Consider the following 16,321-nt stretch of genomic DNA (forward strand, 5'->3'; position numbering starts at 1 on the left):
AGCTAGTAATTCTCATCAGTGAATATGTTTTAAGGTTAGCAACCCGAGCTACATTCCAAAAGGGTTACAGATGTGGAAATATGTAATTAAATATTCACAACAGTTTATTATCAAAAGAAATGCCATTACTAACACAATGCCTGCTGAATCTCAAACGCAGCTGTTTAGCTTAAAACAAGCTTTCCCAAGGATCAAGCATACACTTCAGTGTTATTTCTGTTGTTCTTGTTCTGGCTTTCCTGGTCTGGCTTTATAAATGTGTGCAGGTGGTGGAGATACAAAAAAAAAAAAAAAAAAAAAAAAAAAAAAAAAAAAGCAGGGCAAGTCCTATATGTTTTCTGCTTTTAATTAAAATCAACACGCCCTCTATACTGTAGTGCTGCTTTACAATCAGAACATTTCTTAGAACATTTAAACATTTCTGGTCATGTGATATGCTCAGCATATTGTAGAATTCATGCAGGCTTAATTTTTTTGTATGCAACCATTTTTTTCTGCCTTCATGTCATGTTCATAGTTCAGTTTTGTAATTCTGATAAAGCACCATGTCACCACAATATAATTATATTAGTTTCTCATTGGTTATCCTCCCATTCATACAACCATTAGCAACACAATGGCAGCTGTAATTAATTATTGCCCCATAATGCCATGATACTAACACTAGTATTCTCGTTATAAGACGGAACCCAGACAACACTTTCTCTTAACTATGGATCCTGACTACAGCCCTATAAAGGGGGACCATTGTACTTTGGCTACTGGAATCATTTTGGTGTATTTCTAAAAGATACTTGCAGTAATATTTTCAGCTTATTTTTTGTTTTGTTTTGTTTTGTTTTATCGGTTACAACCTGTAACAAATTTTACAAATGAGAAAAATCTGAATCTCTCTATTATAAATGTGGTTTTATTGGGGAAAAAGAAACAAACAAGCTATAATATAGAAGCTCAGTGCAGTTCATGTATATAATATGTACATTATACTGTAAGGTTAAAATTAACCATTCAAGTCACTGAACACTGTTGGGGGCTATGGCTATAACTACAACCAATGCTCCAGATAAGGGTTTAGGTCATTGAGTATTTTACTTTCCAATTCACACTATGTGATAAAATGTATTTTGAGTGAAAAATGCATTTGAATAAATAATGTACATGCTTTATTGCTGAAATATGAGACATGCATTAACTACAACTAATTTGAACAACTACAAAAACTTAAGCACATGTGGTGTATAATATCTATATATATATATATAGCACAATATAATATATATATAATATATGTAATACTATATATATTATATATATATATATATATATATATATATATATATATATATATATATATATATATATATATTATATATATATATATATATATATATATATATACACACACACACACACACACACACACATACATATATTAGTATTATTTAGCAGACGCTTTTATCCAAAGCGACTTACAGAAATTAAACAAAATATAAAAGTATATAAGTTACAGGCAATAAAAATACAAAACAAATACTTATATACAATATATAAAAAATATATATAAATGAAGAAAAAGTGAAGAGAAGGAGTAGCACGGGAGGAAGGAGAGTGAAAAGACAGAGAGAGCATGGGAGGAAGGAAGGTAGGAGAGAAGAGGAGAGAAGAGAAGGAGCGAGCACGGGAGGAAGAGGAGAGTAAGCACTGGAGGAAGAAAAGTGAAGAGAAGGAGCAAGCATGGGAGGAAGGAAAGTGAAGAGAAGGAGCAGCACGGGAAGGAGAGTGAAGAGAAGGAGCGAGCACAGGAGGAAGGAGAGTGAAGAAAAGGAGCAGCACGGGAGGATGGAAAGTGAAGAGAAGGAGCAAGCACGGGAGGAAGGAAAGTGAAGAGAAGGAGCAAGCACGGGAAGGAGAGTGAAGAGAAGGAGTGAGCACAAGAGGAAGGAGGGTGAAGAGAAGGCATAACAATCAGCTGGTAGAGGATGAGCGTAGAGGACGAGAGGGAATATAAGGAGACATGAGGGCTTGGAAATAGGAAGGGGCAGTATGATGAATAGAGAGATAGGCAAGAGCAAGGGTCTTTAATTGGATGCGAGCAGAGATAGGTAGCCAGTGGAGAGTGTGAATCAGAGGGGTAGTGGCAGAATTTGGCAGAATTTGGAATAAGTTCAAGTGAAAAGGACATGAAAAAGTGATCAGAGGAGAAGAGGGAGCTATAGTAGGGGATGGGAGAGAGTAGTCTCTGGAGATAATCAGGCCCAGTTGGCGCCCAGTAATACAAGTAGGATGTGAAGGGGAGAGGAAACCAGAAGAATGAGTTGAGTTAGAGAGATTAAAATTTAAGTCACCTAAAAGAAGGACAGGAAGAGGTAGAGAGGAAAATTGCGTATTCATTAAGCATTACATTTTAATATCATACGTAGTTGTGGCAAAGTGCCCTGCCCCTGGGCTATTTATTTTGTTGTATGTTACGTGTAGTGTGTTAATGTTGGTGTATAGTCATTGGTACATGGGATATAAATGGGTCTGTGTAATACAAGTGTTTAAAATGTATATTTATATTTAGGCACGAGGATTGCACATGTAATAATATGTGAGCACAGGGAATTGCACTTTATTAATTCACGTGCAGTTGCACCGAGACTCCAGCTGAATGATTGATTAGCAATCGAGTCTCGGTACAGCTGCATTTAAAAGCAGCATGTTTTCACTCAGTTGGGGTTGTTGGATTGTGCTAGTATGGTATATGCTTAAATATAAAATGTATTTTAAAGTGAATTCAATGTTGTTGGGTAATTATCTAGTTATGATCACTTGGTTTGATTAATGTGAATTGCCCTCATGCTGTTATAAATGAAGTATACAGTTACTTCTCCTCTGTTGTGCTGTTCACTAACTCATCCGACACCTTCTATATAAAGGACTTATTTTCTCCAGGGCAAAAAGCAACTGCACAATTGTACGTAATTCGGAAAGTAATCCAGAAGCAAAAGAAATGTGTCAGATATATGAGGGTTTGGATATACGGTAACTTCTGATTTGAAGTAAGCTAGTTAAAGAAGCAATTACTATTAACACGTATTACGCTATGTAACACAATTTTTGTTCCTGGGTAGTAAGTGTTATTTCCTAATTGCTTATGCCTCAAAAGTATACAAAATGGCTATTATTCCCCACAAACTTTGCTTTTGTGACCAGGACAGTGATATTTCAAAATATCACTATTTCCAATGGGAAAACGAGCAAATGTGTGTCTTTTCGTTCACATAAAGTCAGAAAAAAACAACATATGAATCCAAATTAACATGCATTTATACTAAAGTAATACAAAAATGACTACAAAAGATTTAGAAGCGAGTAGTTTTTCGAGATTTATGATTTCTGTATTTACAGTATAATCGTAAATCTCGAAAAACTGTTATCTGTTATCATTCACCAAACCGAAGCACTACAGGTATACCAGTAATAGCAGCTGTAGATACTTTTTCTCAGTGTTTATCAAGGAATAATTGGATAGCTGCTGGGAGGACTTACACTGTGAAAAAATAGTAGATCCTCAAAAAAGAAATACTCCGTTCTACTGCCATAGTGGGGATATCACAGAAATCTTCAGCCCAAAATGCAAAAGGTAGCTATCAAATAGATCAAGTGTTTCTGTTTTTTTTTTTTCTTGGCAAGACAACAGTTCTGCTACAGTCTGATCAAGAAGGATGTAAAGATGGACAATAAGATAGCTGTAAGCATTAATTTAATATCAAGGAGGGATGAAGCCATGGAACTGTCATCCAGCAGTTAAGATGTGGAGATGATGGAGGATTCCCCACAGCTTAGCAGAGCAGCCAATAGTCGGAATTGACTGAGGAAACTGCTGTCTTCCCCAGCAAACACGTTTTCAAGGTTAGTGTCCTGCATTCTGTTGTAGAAGCAGACATATCAAGATTAGTAATGCTATCGTTTATTGAGTTGGGAAGGAGTACGGTTTTATCATCACTATTGGGACTAGTGTTACCTTTGATAACAGGAAAAAAAACTGTTTGATCAACTGTGCTGCACTTAAAGAAAACTGAAATGCAATAAAAAGGGGGGCCATTGACAAATGATGCTTATGCAAATAAGATGTAAGAGATTTGAATTGAAAACACTGGTTGGCACATGTTAAATTTGGATTAAATGCATATGCAATTAATTGTGTCAATCGTGCATTAAACCCTGGAAAATCTTGAATGAAGTTATAATTTCTCTCAGCATTTTCTATGTACAGTAAGTTAATTTAATTGGGATAAATGGGAACGGTATACTGGAGTTAGAGTAATGCATCGCAAAATATTCTGTATGCACAAATTTAGTGCCACAGGGCTTCATACTTTAAAAATGCCGTTAAACAGGTTTGTGTTGACTCACCCAGTAAACATCTGCATAAAAACACTATAATAACCGCCAGTGCTGCTCTGCATGCTAACTGCCTGCAAAACTAGTATCAAGAAGCAAAATATTCACCAACCGGGGATCCGATCATCCCAAAGGACGTCATCTGCTGTTCTCTAACTGTTTACATTAGAATTCCACAACATGTTTGGGTCACCTCCATCAGTTAGTGCCACTGACCTTTAAATATGGCTGGGTTTATTTTTAACCGATGAGCCTCATACTCCCAACCACTTATAATGCCCAGAGAGAATGTTCCCACTCAGCACATGTAACTCTGAAGAAGAGAGGGAGCTCAGGAACGTGCCCCTTTGATTCCCCATACCAGCTTCAGGTCTACTCTGCTGCTTTCTCAATAGATGCCGGAAGAAAGGAGATATAATTGATGCAAAGTAGCTTTTACTCACTGACATAAGCAGATTGGCAACCCACTGCTGTTTATTGGAATGAACGTTGTCATAGAAAACAACAGCAGTAAATAGGACGGTGAAAGAGGGACCACTTAGAGCCTGGACAGGCAGGTGGGTACAAAAGGGCTGCAAAAAAATCAGTCAGGGCAGTGTGTGTTCTAGACTGTCCTTCTAGACAGGCTGCTAAAAGTGCCATGTGTTAAAACATGTTAATATAATAACTCCCCTTTAAAATCCTGAGGCCATGGTCTTGTTGTTTATTTTGTGTCGGCGAATAATAAAAGTGTGCAACAGTATAGAAGTCTAATTCTATATGCGCGATCTCCTGCTAGCCCATTCCACCATCGTCTGTCTTTTCACTCTTACTACAGCATTAAGAACAGCAAATATCCATGCAAAGCTTCAAAGTGACACACTTGATTCCACAAATCTATCTTTCAAAGACTTGATCACTCAGGTGTCAGTGGCTATTCTAGCAAGCGGTTCTGAAGAAAAAATCTGAGACATCAACAATTGGATGAGTGGCTTTCAAGTTATGACCAAAATTGAAGGAGTCTGTGTGGCTAAGTGGTTAAAGAAACAGGCTTATAACCCAGCAGTCCCTGTTTTAAATCCCAGCTCAGCCACTGACTCACCCACTGAGCAACCTCCTTGTGCTCTGTCTTTCTGGTGAGACGTTGTTGTAAGTGACTCTGCAGCTGATGCATAGTTCACACACCCTCGTCTCATAACTTGTTAAGCATTTTGTGATGGTGGTCCACTATGAAAGGTGCTATATAAAAATGTTTATTATTATACGTGATCACTTGCTTAACAAAATTAATCACCCATGGGGAATAATAAAGTACTTTTATTGCTGCAGAATTATTATTTTTGTTGTTGTTGAGGACACTAAGCCACAAGAATGTAGAGCTGTAATAATTTTTATTTGCTTTGCTGTTTCATTAAACTTACAATTTCCCTACCTAATGGTAATTGAAATTGGCCTTTTGTGATTATAAGCCTAGTGTTTATTTGTGTACAGCCTCAAGGTATAAATTCTACAATGCACCCAACAAGCATTCACTCAGCACTTGGTAACAACTACATGAACATTGCCTCAGACCCCACAGAGACGGAATACGCAGCGCTAGAGTCCAGTGCTACTGATATACTGGGCTAGTTCCACTAAATCAAGTGTATTGAAGCTGAGGTGAACATGCTGATAAATCACTCACTATTCCTGATAAACTTTCAGCGAGGCTTGGCAAAGTATGAACAGTCCTAGACTGCTGGGCTCACTAGAGCTTTCTTTCACAGCGTCTCAAACAGCCCTGACTACCTGATTGCTTCTCCCACTTGAGCAGATGTATTTTAAAATGCTTGGAACAAGGACTATGTAATGTTCTATGCATGTATAAAGGTTTTCTGTGTTCAAGGCAGTTGTTTAAGTACAGTCGGCCTACTTTTCTTCAAATTACCATGAGTTGCCATAATAAAATATATGACGACTTTGCAACTGACTTTCAGTTGGAAAACTTATTGTTGATACATTGTTTTTTTGACAAATTTAGTTTTTAGTCGATTCGCAGGACACAACTCAGTCATGCAAAGTTGACGTTATGGAAGTGTTTCACTGTGAGCCAGTTTGTGAAAAGATTTGTGCGACACTGTTTCTTTACACAGCAACACAAATTTGAATGCAGTTTCTACAAACGGTGAAGAAAATAGGTCAACGGAAAGGTGCTGTAATTCATCCACTTGTTTCGAGTCAACAAAGCGTCTGTTGTCATTGAAATTGAAAGCAAATGGCAAAATACTCTCTTGGGATAATTTATGCAGCGGGGAAGCTGATCAATCGGTTATATACTGTGTCAACATGTATATCACAATAATAAGGCACAGTGCTACATTTTCGATGGGAAATGTTTAGTTCAAAGTTATGAGCTAACACTGTATGTTCTATATGTACATTTCACAGATGGTATATATATATTTTTTTGCCATTTGGAAGTAAATTGTGCACCAATGAATGCCTACAAGAAGCAGAAAGAAGTTACATTTGGTAGTTTTCATTGTTTATTTACCTGTTCGTTCATTTGATTTTGAAAAATAAAAACACTTTATTGGACCAACACAAATGTATTAATAATGTGCCTAAATTATTATTATTATTATTATTATTATTATTATTATTATTATTATTATTATTATTATTATTATTACTACTACTACTATTATTTCCTTTGTCTACTGTTGTTAAATCATGAAAACTACTGATGACACACACATTTTTTGTCGTGGAAATAAGTGTCCATATTTTGTATTTTGTTTTTGACCTCCACATCTAATGGCATAAACCCTTACAAAAGCAAACTACATTACTGCTGCAATAGCCTGCAGTAGAATACAGTATTTTGGAAGCACAATAAATTATGCAATGCAAGGTGGTACTAGTTCAGTACAGCGAGATTTATTAAAAAATAAAATGCATACAATAAGTGGTTCACTGTAGTCATAATTGCTTTTATGAAAATCTGGAACATGTTAAGTACTAATTCAGTATACTATTAATTAAATGTATTATTTTTTAATTCAATTTTACCGTATGATGACTGAGTAATTAATACACATGTTGTTGAATAGGAATAACTGTGTGTACTGTAGTGCAATACATTTTAAGTTAAAACCAAATTCCTAGCCCAACATGCGTGTTCCAATGAGTCTCTATGCCTGACGTCATGTCTGCCAGGGATTGGCTCTTCGGATCTGACTTTACTCCAGCCCCCCGACACAGTGAAACTCTTTAAAGACTTTCAAGCCGCACCACCAGCTGAAATATTACACACAGATATAGCCAGGGCAGCTGTAACATCTGCTGCTCACCGCCCTATACCCCACTTTTGTGATAAAGTCGTGTATTTCAGTTTTCTTTTCTTTTCTTTTTATATATATAAAAAATTAAAAAAAATACAAATCTGTAAAAGTGTTTATGCGCAGTGAGTAAGTTTATACACCTTTTTTTTTTAAATCACATACTATATGCGTGCATTTAAGAAAGCAATATAAACCAATACAAACAAAATATAAAGACAGTGATTGCAAATATCGGGATACAGCAACCTGTGAAAAACAAGCACAAAGGGATTTTACAAGGACATTTACCTTCGTCTTATTTGTTTCTATTTTAATATTTTGAAGGAACGCTTATGGAAATGACTTGGATCAGATTGAACATTTTACTTTCCATAGGTATATTTTCTTCACCGGCATTTTCCTCCACAGATAATGGAGGATTCAAAAGGTACACCACCTTCGTGGTGCAGCCGGGACAGGCTGGTACGGACAGCAGGCACATCAGTGCCATTTCCCGGACAGGGTCCGCTGGGCAGCCGCACTCTTATAACGTGGAACTTACGGCCAGTTACAGCAGCAGCCAGGTCCGGACCCGCAGGATGGGAAAGCAGACGAGTCCGAGCGCGCAGCTCCACCAGGAGACTAAATTCAGCCCCAGCGTGCAGTTCCAGCAGCAGCGCCAGATTCGCCACTCCAGTCACAGCAGTAACGTCCCCGCTGTGCAGCTCCAGAAACACCAATTTAAAACTTCAGGGTAGGACTACGAGGAGGGTGCCCCTGACTTTACTGACTACTAAACATCAGGGCTAATTGCTAAAAAAGAAAAAAACATGTCTAACCATTTGGCTTACTTTTTATGATTCCCGGGGCAGCAGTAGGAATCTACAAACTGACGACGGTCAACAAATAATAAATCGTAAAACACAGAGCTGCCCTTTGCTTTGGTGCAAATGTTCACTCGCATCATTAAACTAATATTAGGGTCAAACCACTGCATTTTTTTAAAGGGACGCGGTCTTTCTCGGGTTTATATAGCAGCCCTTTTATTTGAACTTCTAAAATGTATTCATCATAGAAAGGCAATCGGTCGCACAGCGCGTCCCGCCGACATAGGTATCTGCACTAATACACTTTTCATTGACTGTATGAAAAACAACACGGGCTGTGTAATCAAAGGAACACAGCAATAGTTTTGTTTGGGACACGGTATTTCTAATAAAACCTGGAACACAAAAACAGGACAGAACCTGCTGAGTTGTACTGCTGTGGTTGAGTTCCAGGACAATTCCTGAAAGCCCACATCATAAATTAAGAATGAAAATATGAATGTATTATTATTATTATTATTATTATTATTATTATTATTATTATTATTATACAAGGCGCGCACAATCACCCTTATGAATGGATGTATCCATAATACCATGTGCATCTGTGTGTGTGTGATTGCTATCCATACACCTGAGGCTTTTAACCTATACAATACTTACTGAAGTATCGCAATAAACTGTAGTATACTGTATTGTGCATGAGGCTCTACATAATGTTAAACACTCATTCACACTGAATTTACTGCCTAAGTACTGCAGTACTGTTTTATATATAGGGCTGGGCTATGTTTTTATAAAGGTGCGTTGAACGTGAAATACCGAGTGAAATATTTGTACTGCACTACAGGGTCCTGAAATTAATGCATAGGTAGATATTTTAGACAGTTTTTTGTTATATATTTCAGTAGATGTCAGTCATTTACTGTAGTAGTATCGTATAGCCTTTGCTCTGTGTCAAGTTTTTTTTTTTCCCCCTCGATGTTGTTGCAGTGTGAATGTCTGTGGAGGGCAGTGCTGTCAAGGCTGGAGTAAAGCCCCGGGCTCTCAGAGATGCACCAAACGTGAGTACGAAGGCCACGTGCTGCTTCATTATCATTTTTCTAGCTGCAGTTGGACTTTCAGTGGAATTCTGTACATACTATAAACTCACAGCACTTGCCTCATTACATTATTATGTATTGAGGAAATGCAAAGGGAAAGCAGGCATTTTTTTTTATCAGGTTTTAAATATTTAATGACAGATTGCATTTGTTCTGGGGAGGGGGGATGGCAAGTTTACAGCTTTTTAAGATTATTAATATTGCTCTGCTGTTCTCATCTATATCCCTTTGCTTATTTGTCTATAGTGTTTTAGTTGAAACTTGGCATCTTTATTTTTGCTAGGTTTATCCATTCTGGGATATATCGTATGTACCTATTTAATATATCTATCCATCTATCTGTTTATCTAGAGAATTGATTATCAAGTTGTGAATGAACATCCATCAGCCCAATTTCTTGAGAGTAATCGGATTCAGAGTCTAGCTCATGGTGACTTTCTTTACTGAGTTCTCTTTTTTTGACTGGTTGCGCTAATGATGGCTATATGTAAGGAACTTGTCTGAATTGCATGAAATTGTGCCAGAAGTTTTTGAACACACTGTACGTGCAGGAATTGCGACAGAACTTTGTCCTGTATGTACATTTTGTTATCACAAATATTGGTGATACAGTACTTATGCATGACTTCTGGCTTGTGAAAAGTTACAATATGCATGTCGTTGTGTACAATTTTATAACGCGGCACATGTGAGTCAAGCTAGGTACTCTCTTCTTTTTTTAGGGGGTCTTTGTGGTCTTTTGCTATAGAGACTCTCGCTCTGTCGGTGGTAGCCATAGGAACGGTGTTATTGTATACCAACTTATATCACGCTATACAGTGTAGTCATTGTTTATTAATATAAAACATGTCCTAGTGTGCAGTTTTAATCATCTTGGGCTGTGTCTCTCACCCACTTTGAGCACCACTTCTAAAAAACATCTTTGTCAATTCAGGGAGTGGTTGTCGATGGATAGTTAAAACCACAATTCTAGTTCATATTTACAACATGAATTTTATTGGACAGGCTAAAGAAATCTCCCTGTTGCATTTCCTTGAAACAAATCAAGTATACATCCACTTTGCCATGCCTTTGCTTCATGTTTTTGGCCTTTTCTTAAAGAAAACTTTCTACACTAGTAATAAAGAGTAAAGTGCATTTGAAGGATCTTTTTAGCTAGTTGTGAGCATGTGGAGGAATTACTATGTTAGTTAATACAATGAAAGCGACCAATTAGCAGATCAATCAGTTAATGAAAACTCTGTTACATTTGCCCAGTTAAATTGCTAAGAAGTATTTAAAAAAAAAAACATTGTATTCTATACTGAAATCTTACTAGTTTTGCAACTTATTTATTTCTACCCACAACTTGTGCAAATGTTCTACTTTCTACATTGCTACTAAATAGTAAAAAACAAACAAACAAACAAAAAAAACATAGGAGCACTTTGTACTTCATTAAAACATATATATAGATCATAAGATCTATAGTCATTATAAAGAAAACATTGTTTGCAAAAATGACCCTGGAGGGCCCCATATTTTAAATTGGGCAGTTTGTAGCTGTTTCTATCTCCTCTTCTTCAAAAATAAAGCAAATGCAGAAATTGAGATCTTGGGAAAGAATGTCTGATACTTCAATTGTAAGCCTTTATTTTCCTACTGTCACAGTTCCGAGAATGTAGATGCAAGCTTTGTACAGAGGGCTATGGGGGATTTAGCCAAGGCAAGTATCTACTTCAGTGAAAGGGTTTGTTGACATGGGCAGGGCGTGCCTGGAGGGTTTGGACGTGAACCAGTCTCTGATTCCTCCATTGACACTGGCTTGGTTTTAAAAAATATTTCCCTCTGACTCACGAGAGAAAGCAACGTGTGTTCAGTATTGCTCTGGGTTAATAATAACTCCCACATTTACTATACAAATTATTTTTTCATGAGGCGAAATGGCTTGTTTTGTTTTCAATGGTAACCTTGTGTAACAGAATTTATTGAATGTTTGTAGCCTCATTAACAGTAAGAAATGCATTCTGCAGTTTACAGAGTAAGTTCACCATGTAATAACTACCGTATCCCTTCAAATTTACCACCCTAAATTTACCACCCTCAATTTGAGGAAAAAATAAAACGTCAAATAAATATGCATTTACAAAGCTGCAACATCAGTTACGTTGCTGTATCGTACAAAACTGACACAAAACAGCTGCGCACTGTATAATACTTATGATGGCGTCTCTGCAATACACATACCACCACTCAATTACGGCATCCCTCATCCTGGCAACAGCAAGCATGACAGAACACTCCACGGCATCAGGCAACATGTAACCCGGCAACCACAACAGCATTGAACTGTGGTATTGCTTGGCATGTCGAAAAGGCGGTTGTTGGACGACTGCTGCCCTCTTCCTGCAGTACTGTGAACACGCCAGCAGAGTCAGCACAGATCTCCCCCTGCTACAATCGGGTAGTGATGTTTTGGTTTGTTTTTTCTCAGTAGTAAGTCACGTTGCTGCTTGTGTATTCAAATTTAAGACACAGGCTATTTTTGAAAAGCAAGAAATGGTTAAAAAAAGCATGTCTTAAATTCAAAGAAATACAGTTTTTTTATTTTTTATTGATTATTTTACTGTAGTAATCTGTACTTTAAGCCCATATCAGAATTTAGTCTGGGATTAAACATTGCACATTACAGATATAGAAACTGAAGGGGAATGAAGGAAAGCCTGCAGAGATTCAGTACTGTACTTTGACTATTGGCACATAAGTTCCTTGTGTTCCTGAGCGATGCAGGATGTGTTGAAAGATTAGGGGCCCTCTGTACAAAGTGATCAGTGTACTCATAATATTTTGGGAATAATTCAGGATGCACTTAATGCTATAATGGAGTACTGCTTTCCTAGGAAGGAAACAACAGGGTTTCTATGTTAAAAGTTGCAACTATTCTGAAAGTTCATTAGAAAGAAAATATGTGCATGGTTCTGTTAACAATAGCCTCTCTATACTGTTAGGGATCTATGTGCCCTAAACTGACCCACTACTGTTCCTTACGAAGTCCTGGCCTCCCAGCGACTTGGGGTTGTTGTGACTGTCCTGGCTGAGCCGCCTTCACAGACACCATCTTGCAGTTGAGGGGCTTCAAAGTAGTGAGACACTCTCCTCCTTGATGTTAACAATAATGCAGACGATTTTTGAACTCCGCTCCCCGTCAATCTGGACCTCCTGATTCACTCAGCACTGGCGGGCCTCACTGTCCAATCGGTTGCCCAGCAACGCGTCACAGCTGCACATACTTGTGTAGGAATCAGCAACAGGGCTCCATGTCACAGATGCTTATTCCAATTTGTCTTTCACTGCTAAAAGTGCTGGCGTTTGTTTGTGAAAATCATATACATAGTAAGGCACATATGGAATACTGTCTTTTATATCACAAATGCAAGCTCTTTGTTGAAAAGAAAAAACAAAAATCTGAACCGCTAATATTTTAATTAGGTATCTAAAAAGGCAATTATAGATCAATCAAAAATGCTGTTGAAGTACCATTAAATACCACATAGACTATGTAAATAAATATGAAAAACTCCTTTGAAGTGATAATTACATAGGATTAGTAAAATCAAAGAATGACACGGTGTTCCGTAAAAATATAACTTTTTACATCAGACATTAAAATTGTGTTTAGTCTCCAGTTTTTCTTAAATGCAGCACATACATACCAAACATTTTAATCATGCACAGCCAAGTCATGCCAAAAGCAGAATACCTTATCTACCAAGGGACATTTATATTTGATGTTCTGGTATGAAAAATAATTTAGACGTTATAGGAGATGGGTGGGGGGACTATTCCCTTATGCAAAAAGCAAATGTGTGTAGCCAACAATCTTACATAGACAAGGTGTGCCCACTTTATCAAGAGCTATTAGGAGATACATTACAGTAGACATATGCATAGGAGCTGAAGCATGTGACTTAGCAGTATATCTGTGCAATAGCAGTAAGCTGACAGTTTGTTTACTGTAAAACTGGAAGAAGCACAAAATATCCCAGTATGCACCTGCAACCGGGTGTGATAGGGGAAGACTAGGGCTGCAGAGGATTATAACATTTGAAAGGCACCAGTTGACGAGCATGATAATCAAAACTCACAATGCAGGTGGCATGCAAGTTTTGTATCAAACAAGGATTGCACAGGATTAAAAGGGTGGAGGATGTGCTCCCTATATAAGAAACATTTTGAAATCAAGGCTGGTGTGGACCTGTTTTCACATGCACCGCGTTCAAGACTTCTTCCCTACAGATTTCATATGAAATCCACTGGGTGGTACTCACTGGCATATTAAATAAATGCTAGCATGGCAAGCACAGTGTCTGTTTGCCTAAGGCTCCAGACTTATCATACTGAACATCTTTATGGGATACTCCTCCCAGTCTTGTTCAAAATATTCCATGAGTTGAGAGTGCTCACAACTATGTTGCATCATAGCGTCCAGAGGCACACCAGAAAAGCCATGACATGCATCTAATAAAGTCTAGCATGTTTGTGTAGTTGTGTAAACGCTTTAATATTGAAATGCATGCCACATGAGGCGAATGGAGATACAGGCCAAGTAGTGGAGCTGGTGTGTGATAAGGCTGCCTATCACTGATGGCATCTCTCTTTGAAAAGGCTTCTGTACAGTTTTGCAAGCCGCGAGGAATGACAGATAATGGAAAGGGCTTTTCTAATAATCCTGAAACCACAAGGCAATCTGTGTAATGTGAATGTGATAAAAACTAATAGGCCTAGATGATTATGTAAACCCATAATATTTCTGGCTCATTTATATTGGGGATCTTAATAAAAAAAAGATAGCATTGAAACATCTGCACTTACCATATGGTGTACTACAGTGGGGGCTGCTCGGCTTTAATGCTTTGTGCTAGAAGATCTTTTGGCTGTTGCTGCTGTCAGGGGAGGACGGGGCTGTCAGTGCAGCCAACCAATCTTTAAACTGCTCACAGTCCCGTGCCAGAACTACTGGTACTGGCAATCGAGGACACAACCCCACTTGTACTCGTGTCACCTGCTGGCCAATTTCTACCATGATCCTAATCTTGGGATAAGAGCGCACATCCCCATGAATACATTTAATATGCATCCGTCCCAATATTTGTTTATGCCCCGGTGAGACTAGGCTCTCCTGTATTAGGGACTGACCACACCCTGAATGCAAGAGAGCCTGGGTTTTTGTACCATCCACTGACACAGGAATTACAAAACCTGTCTGCTGCAGTGACTGATGTAAGGAAACATTCTTACCTGGTCGGCTGAGGTCACATCCCATAACGGGGCAATCCCGGTCAATATGGCTCAACTCCCAGCTTGTTCCACACATCAGTGAACTGGTTTCTCGTCAGGAAGCTTCAGCAGGAGGTTGAAACACAGAAGCCATCAAGGGGGCTCAACAGTAGACCCTGGTCCAACACCGCAGCAGCCCGTGGGTGACTCCACTCAGCCCCGGTTCTCAGGCCGGGATCTCCCGCCACTACACTCAGTTCAAAGACCTGGCTACCCCTCCCCCCCAGTTCCTTTGCCCTCCCTGGGGCCAGTAGAGGGGGTGATGTTGGATTAGCATTGTTTCCAGGCAGCTTAGTGGGCGTTGGTTCTGCTGCCTGGTACTGCTCTGCCAGCTGGATCGCCCGATCAGGGTGGCGGGCGACTGTCGTTGCACCCACAAGGGTGGCCCGGTGGTGGAGGTGATTATATACCTTGCTTGTTATTGATATAAAAATCAGTTGCGCAGTTTGTGTGCATATTTTGCATTTGCAAGTAGCACGCACTTGCTGGAGCAATTTAACTATAATCACCTCCACCAGCCTAGCAGTGGTGGTTGCTACCGGGTTCAACTATCCCCGGGCATAATCCTGCAGATGGTGAGTGATGGCCCTGGGCTGGTCCTCCGCATCGAAGCTCTCCTCTCGGAATTTGCGATGGTAGCCCTGCGGATCCACCCCCACAAGTTTGAGGATGGCAGCTTTTAGCGTGGGGTAGTCCATCATCTCCTCTGATTCCAGGGTCCTCGCCACTGCCTGTGTCTCCCCCGTCAGCTGTGGTAGGAGGCAACTAGCACACTGTGCTTGGGCCCACCCAGCAGAGATTGCCATGGCCTTGAATACCTCTGCCGTCATTGTTGTGGGCCGCTGTAGCATGGGGTCGGGTGCGGCAGCTCTTGCACTCCCCTGCACCACCTCGGTTAGTGTTTGATGCAGCAGGTCCATCATAGCAGCGAAGTGCTGCGGGTCCATTTTGCCTCTCTGCTCTTGCACTGCTCTGGGTGGCCAGTGAATGCCACTCTGACACCACGTATGGAAGGGTGTGGGTATTCACTGACACGGGAGATAGAAACACCCCACAGGTGTCCAGCTTTATTTATTTTCTTTTTTTTATTCTTATTTTTAGCTTGCAGAGGGCGCTGTTGTCCGTGGCTTGAGTACCGGCAACGGTAAACAAGTCCATGGTCATACCAATCCAGGTACGTAGTCCACTGCAGGTGCACTCGCAGGTGCTCTGTAAATAATAATAATAAAGGACAAAAGGCGAAAGAAAAAGGGAAAATAAAACACAGTAATAAAACTACAAAATAAAGGTTATGCACTCTGCAGCGTTTACCCCGATCGTCGCTACCCGCACGGCCTGGGTCTCCGTCCTACACTCATGCGCTCCCTCACTACCCTATACAATTATCGGGGTCTGCCCAAGTTCTTTC

At 39.3% G+C, this 16,321-nt stretch overlaps 1 protein-coding gene across 7 annotated transcripts in view; it reads left to right on the forward strand.

Annotated features, from left to right (window-relative positions):
- The first annotated feature begins 7,660 nt into the window (after nt 1–7,660).
- The window catches only part of LOC121316754 (latent-transforming growth factor beta-binding protein 1-like), a 130,564-nt gene continuing 121,903 nt past the window's right edge, over nt 7,661–16,321 (forward strand). For 5 of the 7 annotated variants that reach the window (XM_041251898.1, XM_041251901.1, XM_041251900.1 and 2 more), the window contains exons 1-2: nt 7,661–8,421; nt 9,488–9,558. In XM_041251898.1, the coding sequence (XP_041107832.1) occupies nt 8,021–8,421; nt 9,488–9,558 (472 nt within the window). In that variant the 5' untranslated portion in view covers nt 7,661–8,020. The remainder of the gene's footprint in view (nt 8,422–9,487; nt 9,559–16,321) is intronic. The other 2 variants (XM_041251904.1, XM_041251907.1) reach the window with 1 other exon arrangement.

The sequence above is a fragment of the Polyodon spathula genome, chromosome 6 (genome assembly GCF_017654505.1).
Source record: "Polyodon spathula isolate WHYD16114869_AA chromosome 6, ASM1765450v1, whole genome shotgun sequence".
Classification (NCBI taxonomy): Eukaryota; Metazoa; Chordata; class Actinopteri; order Acipenseriformes; family Polyodontidae; genus Polyodon; species Polyodon spathula.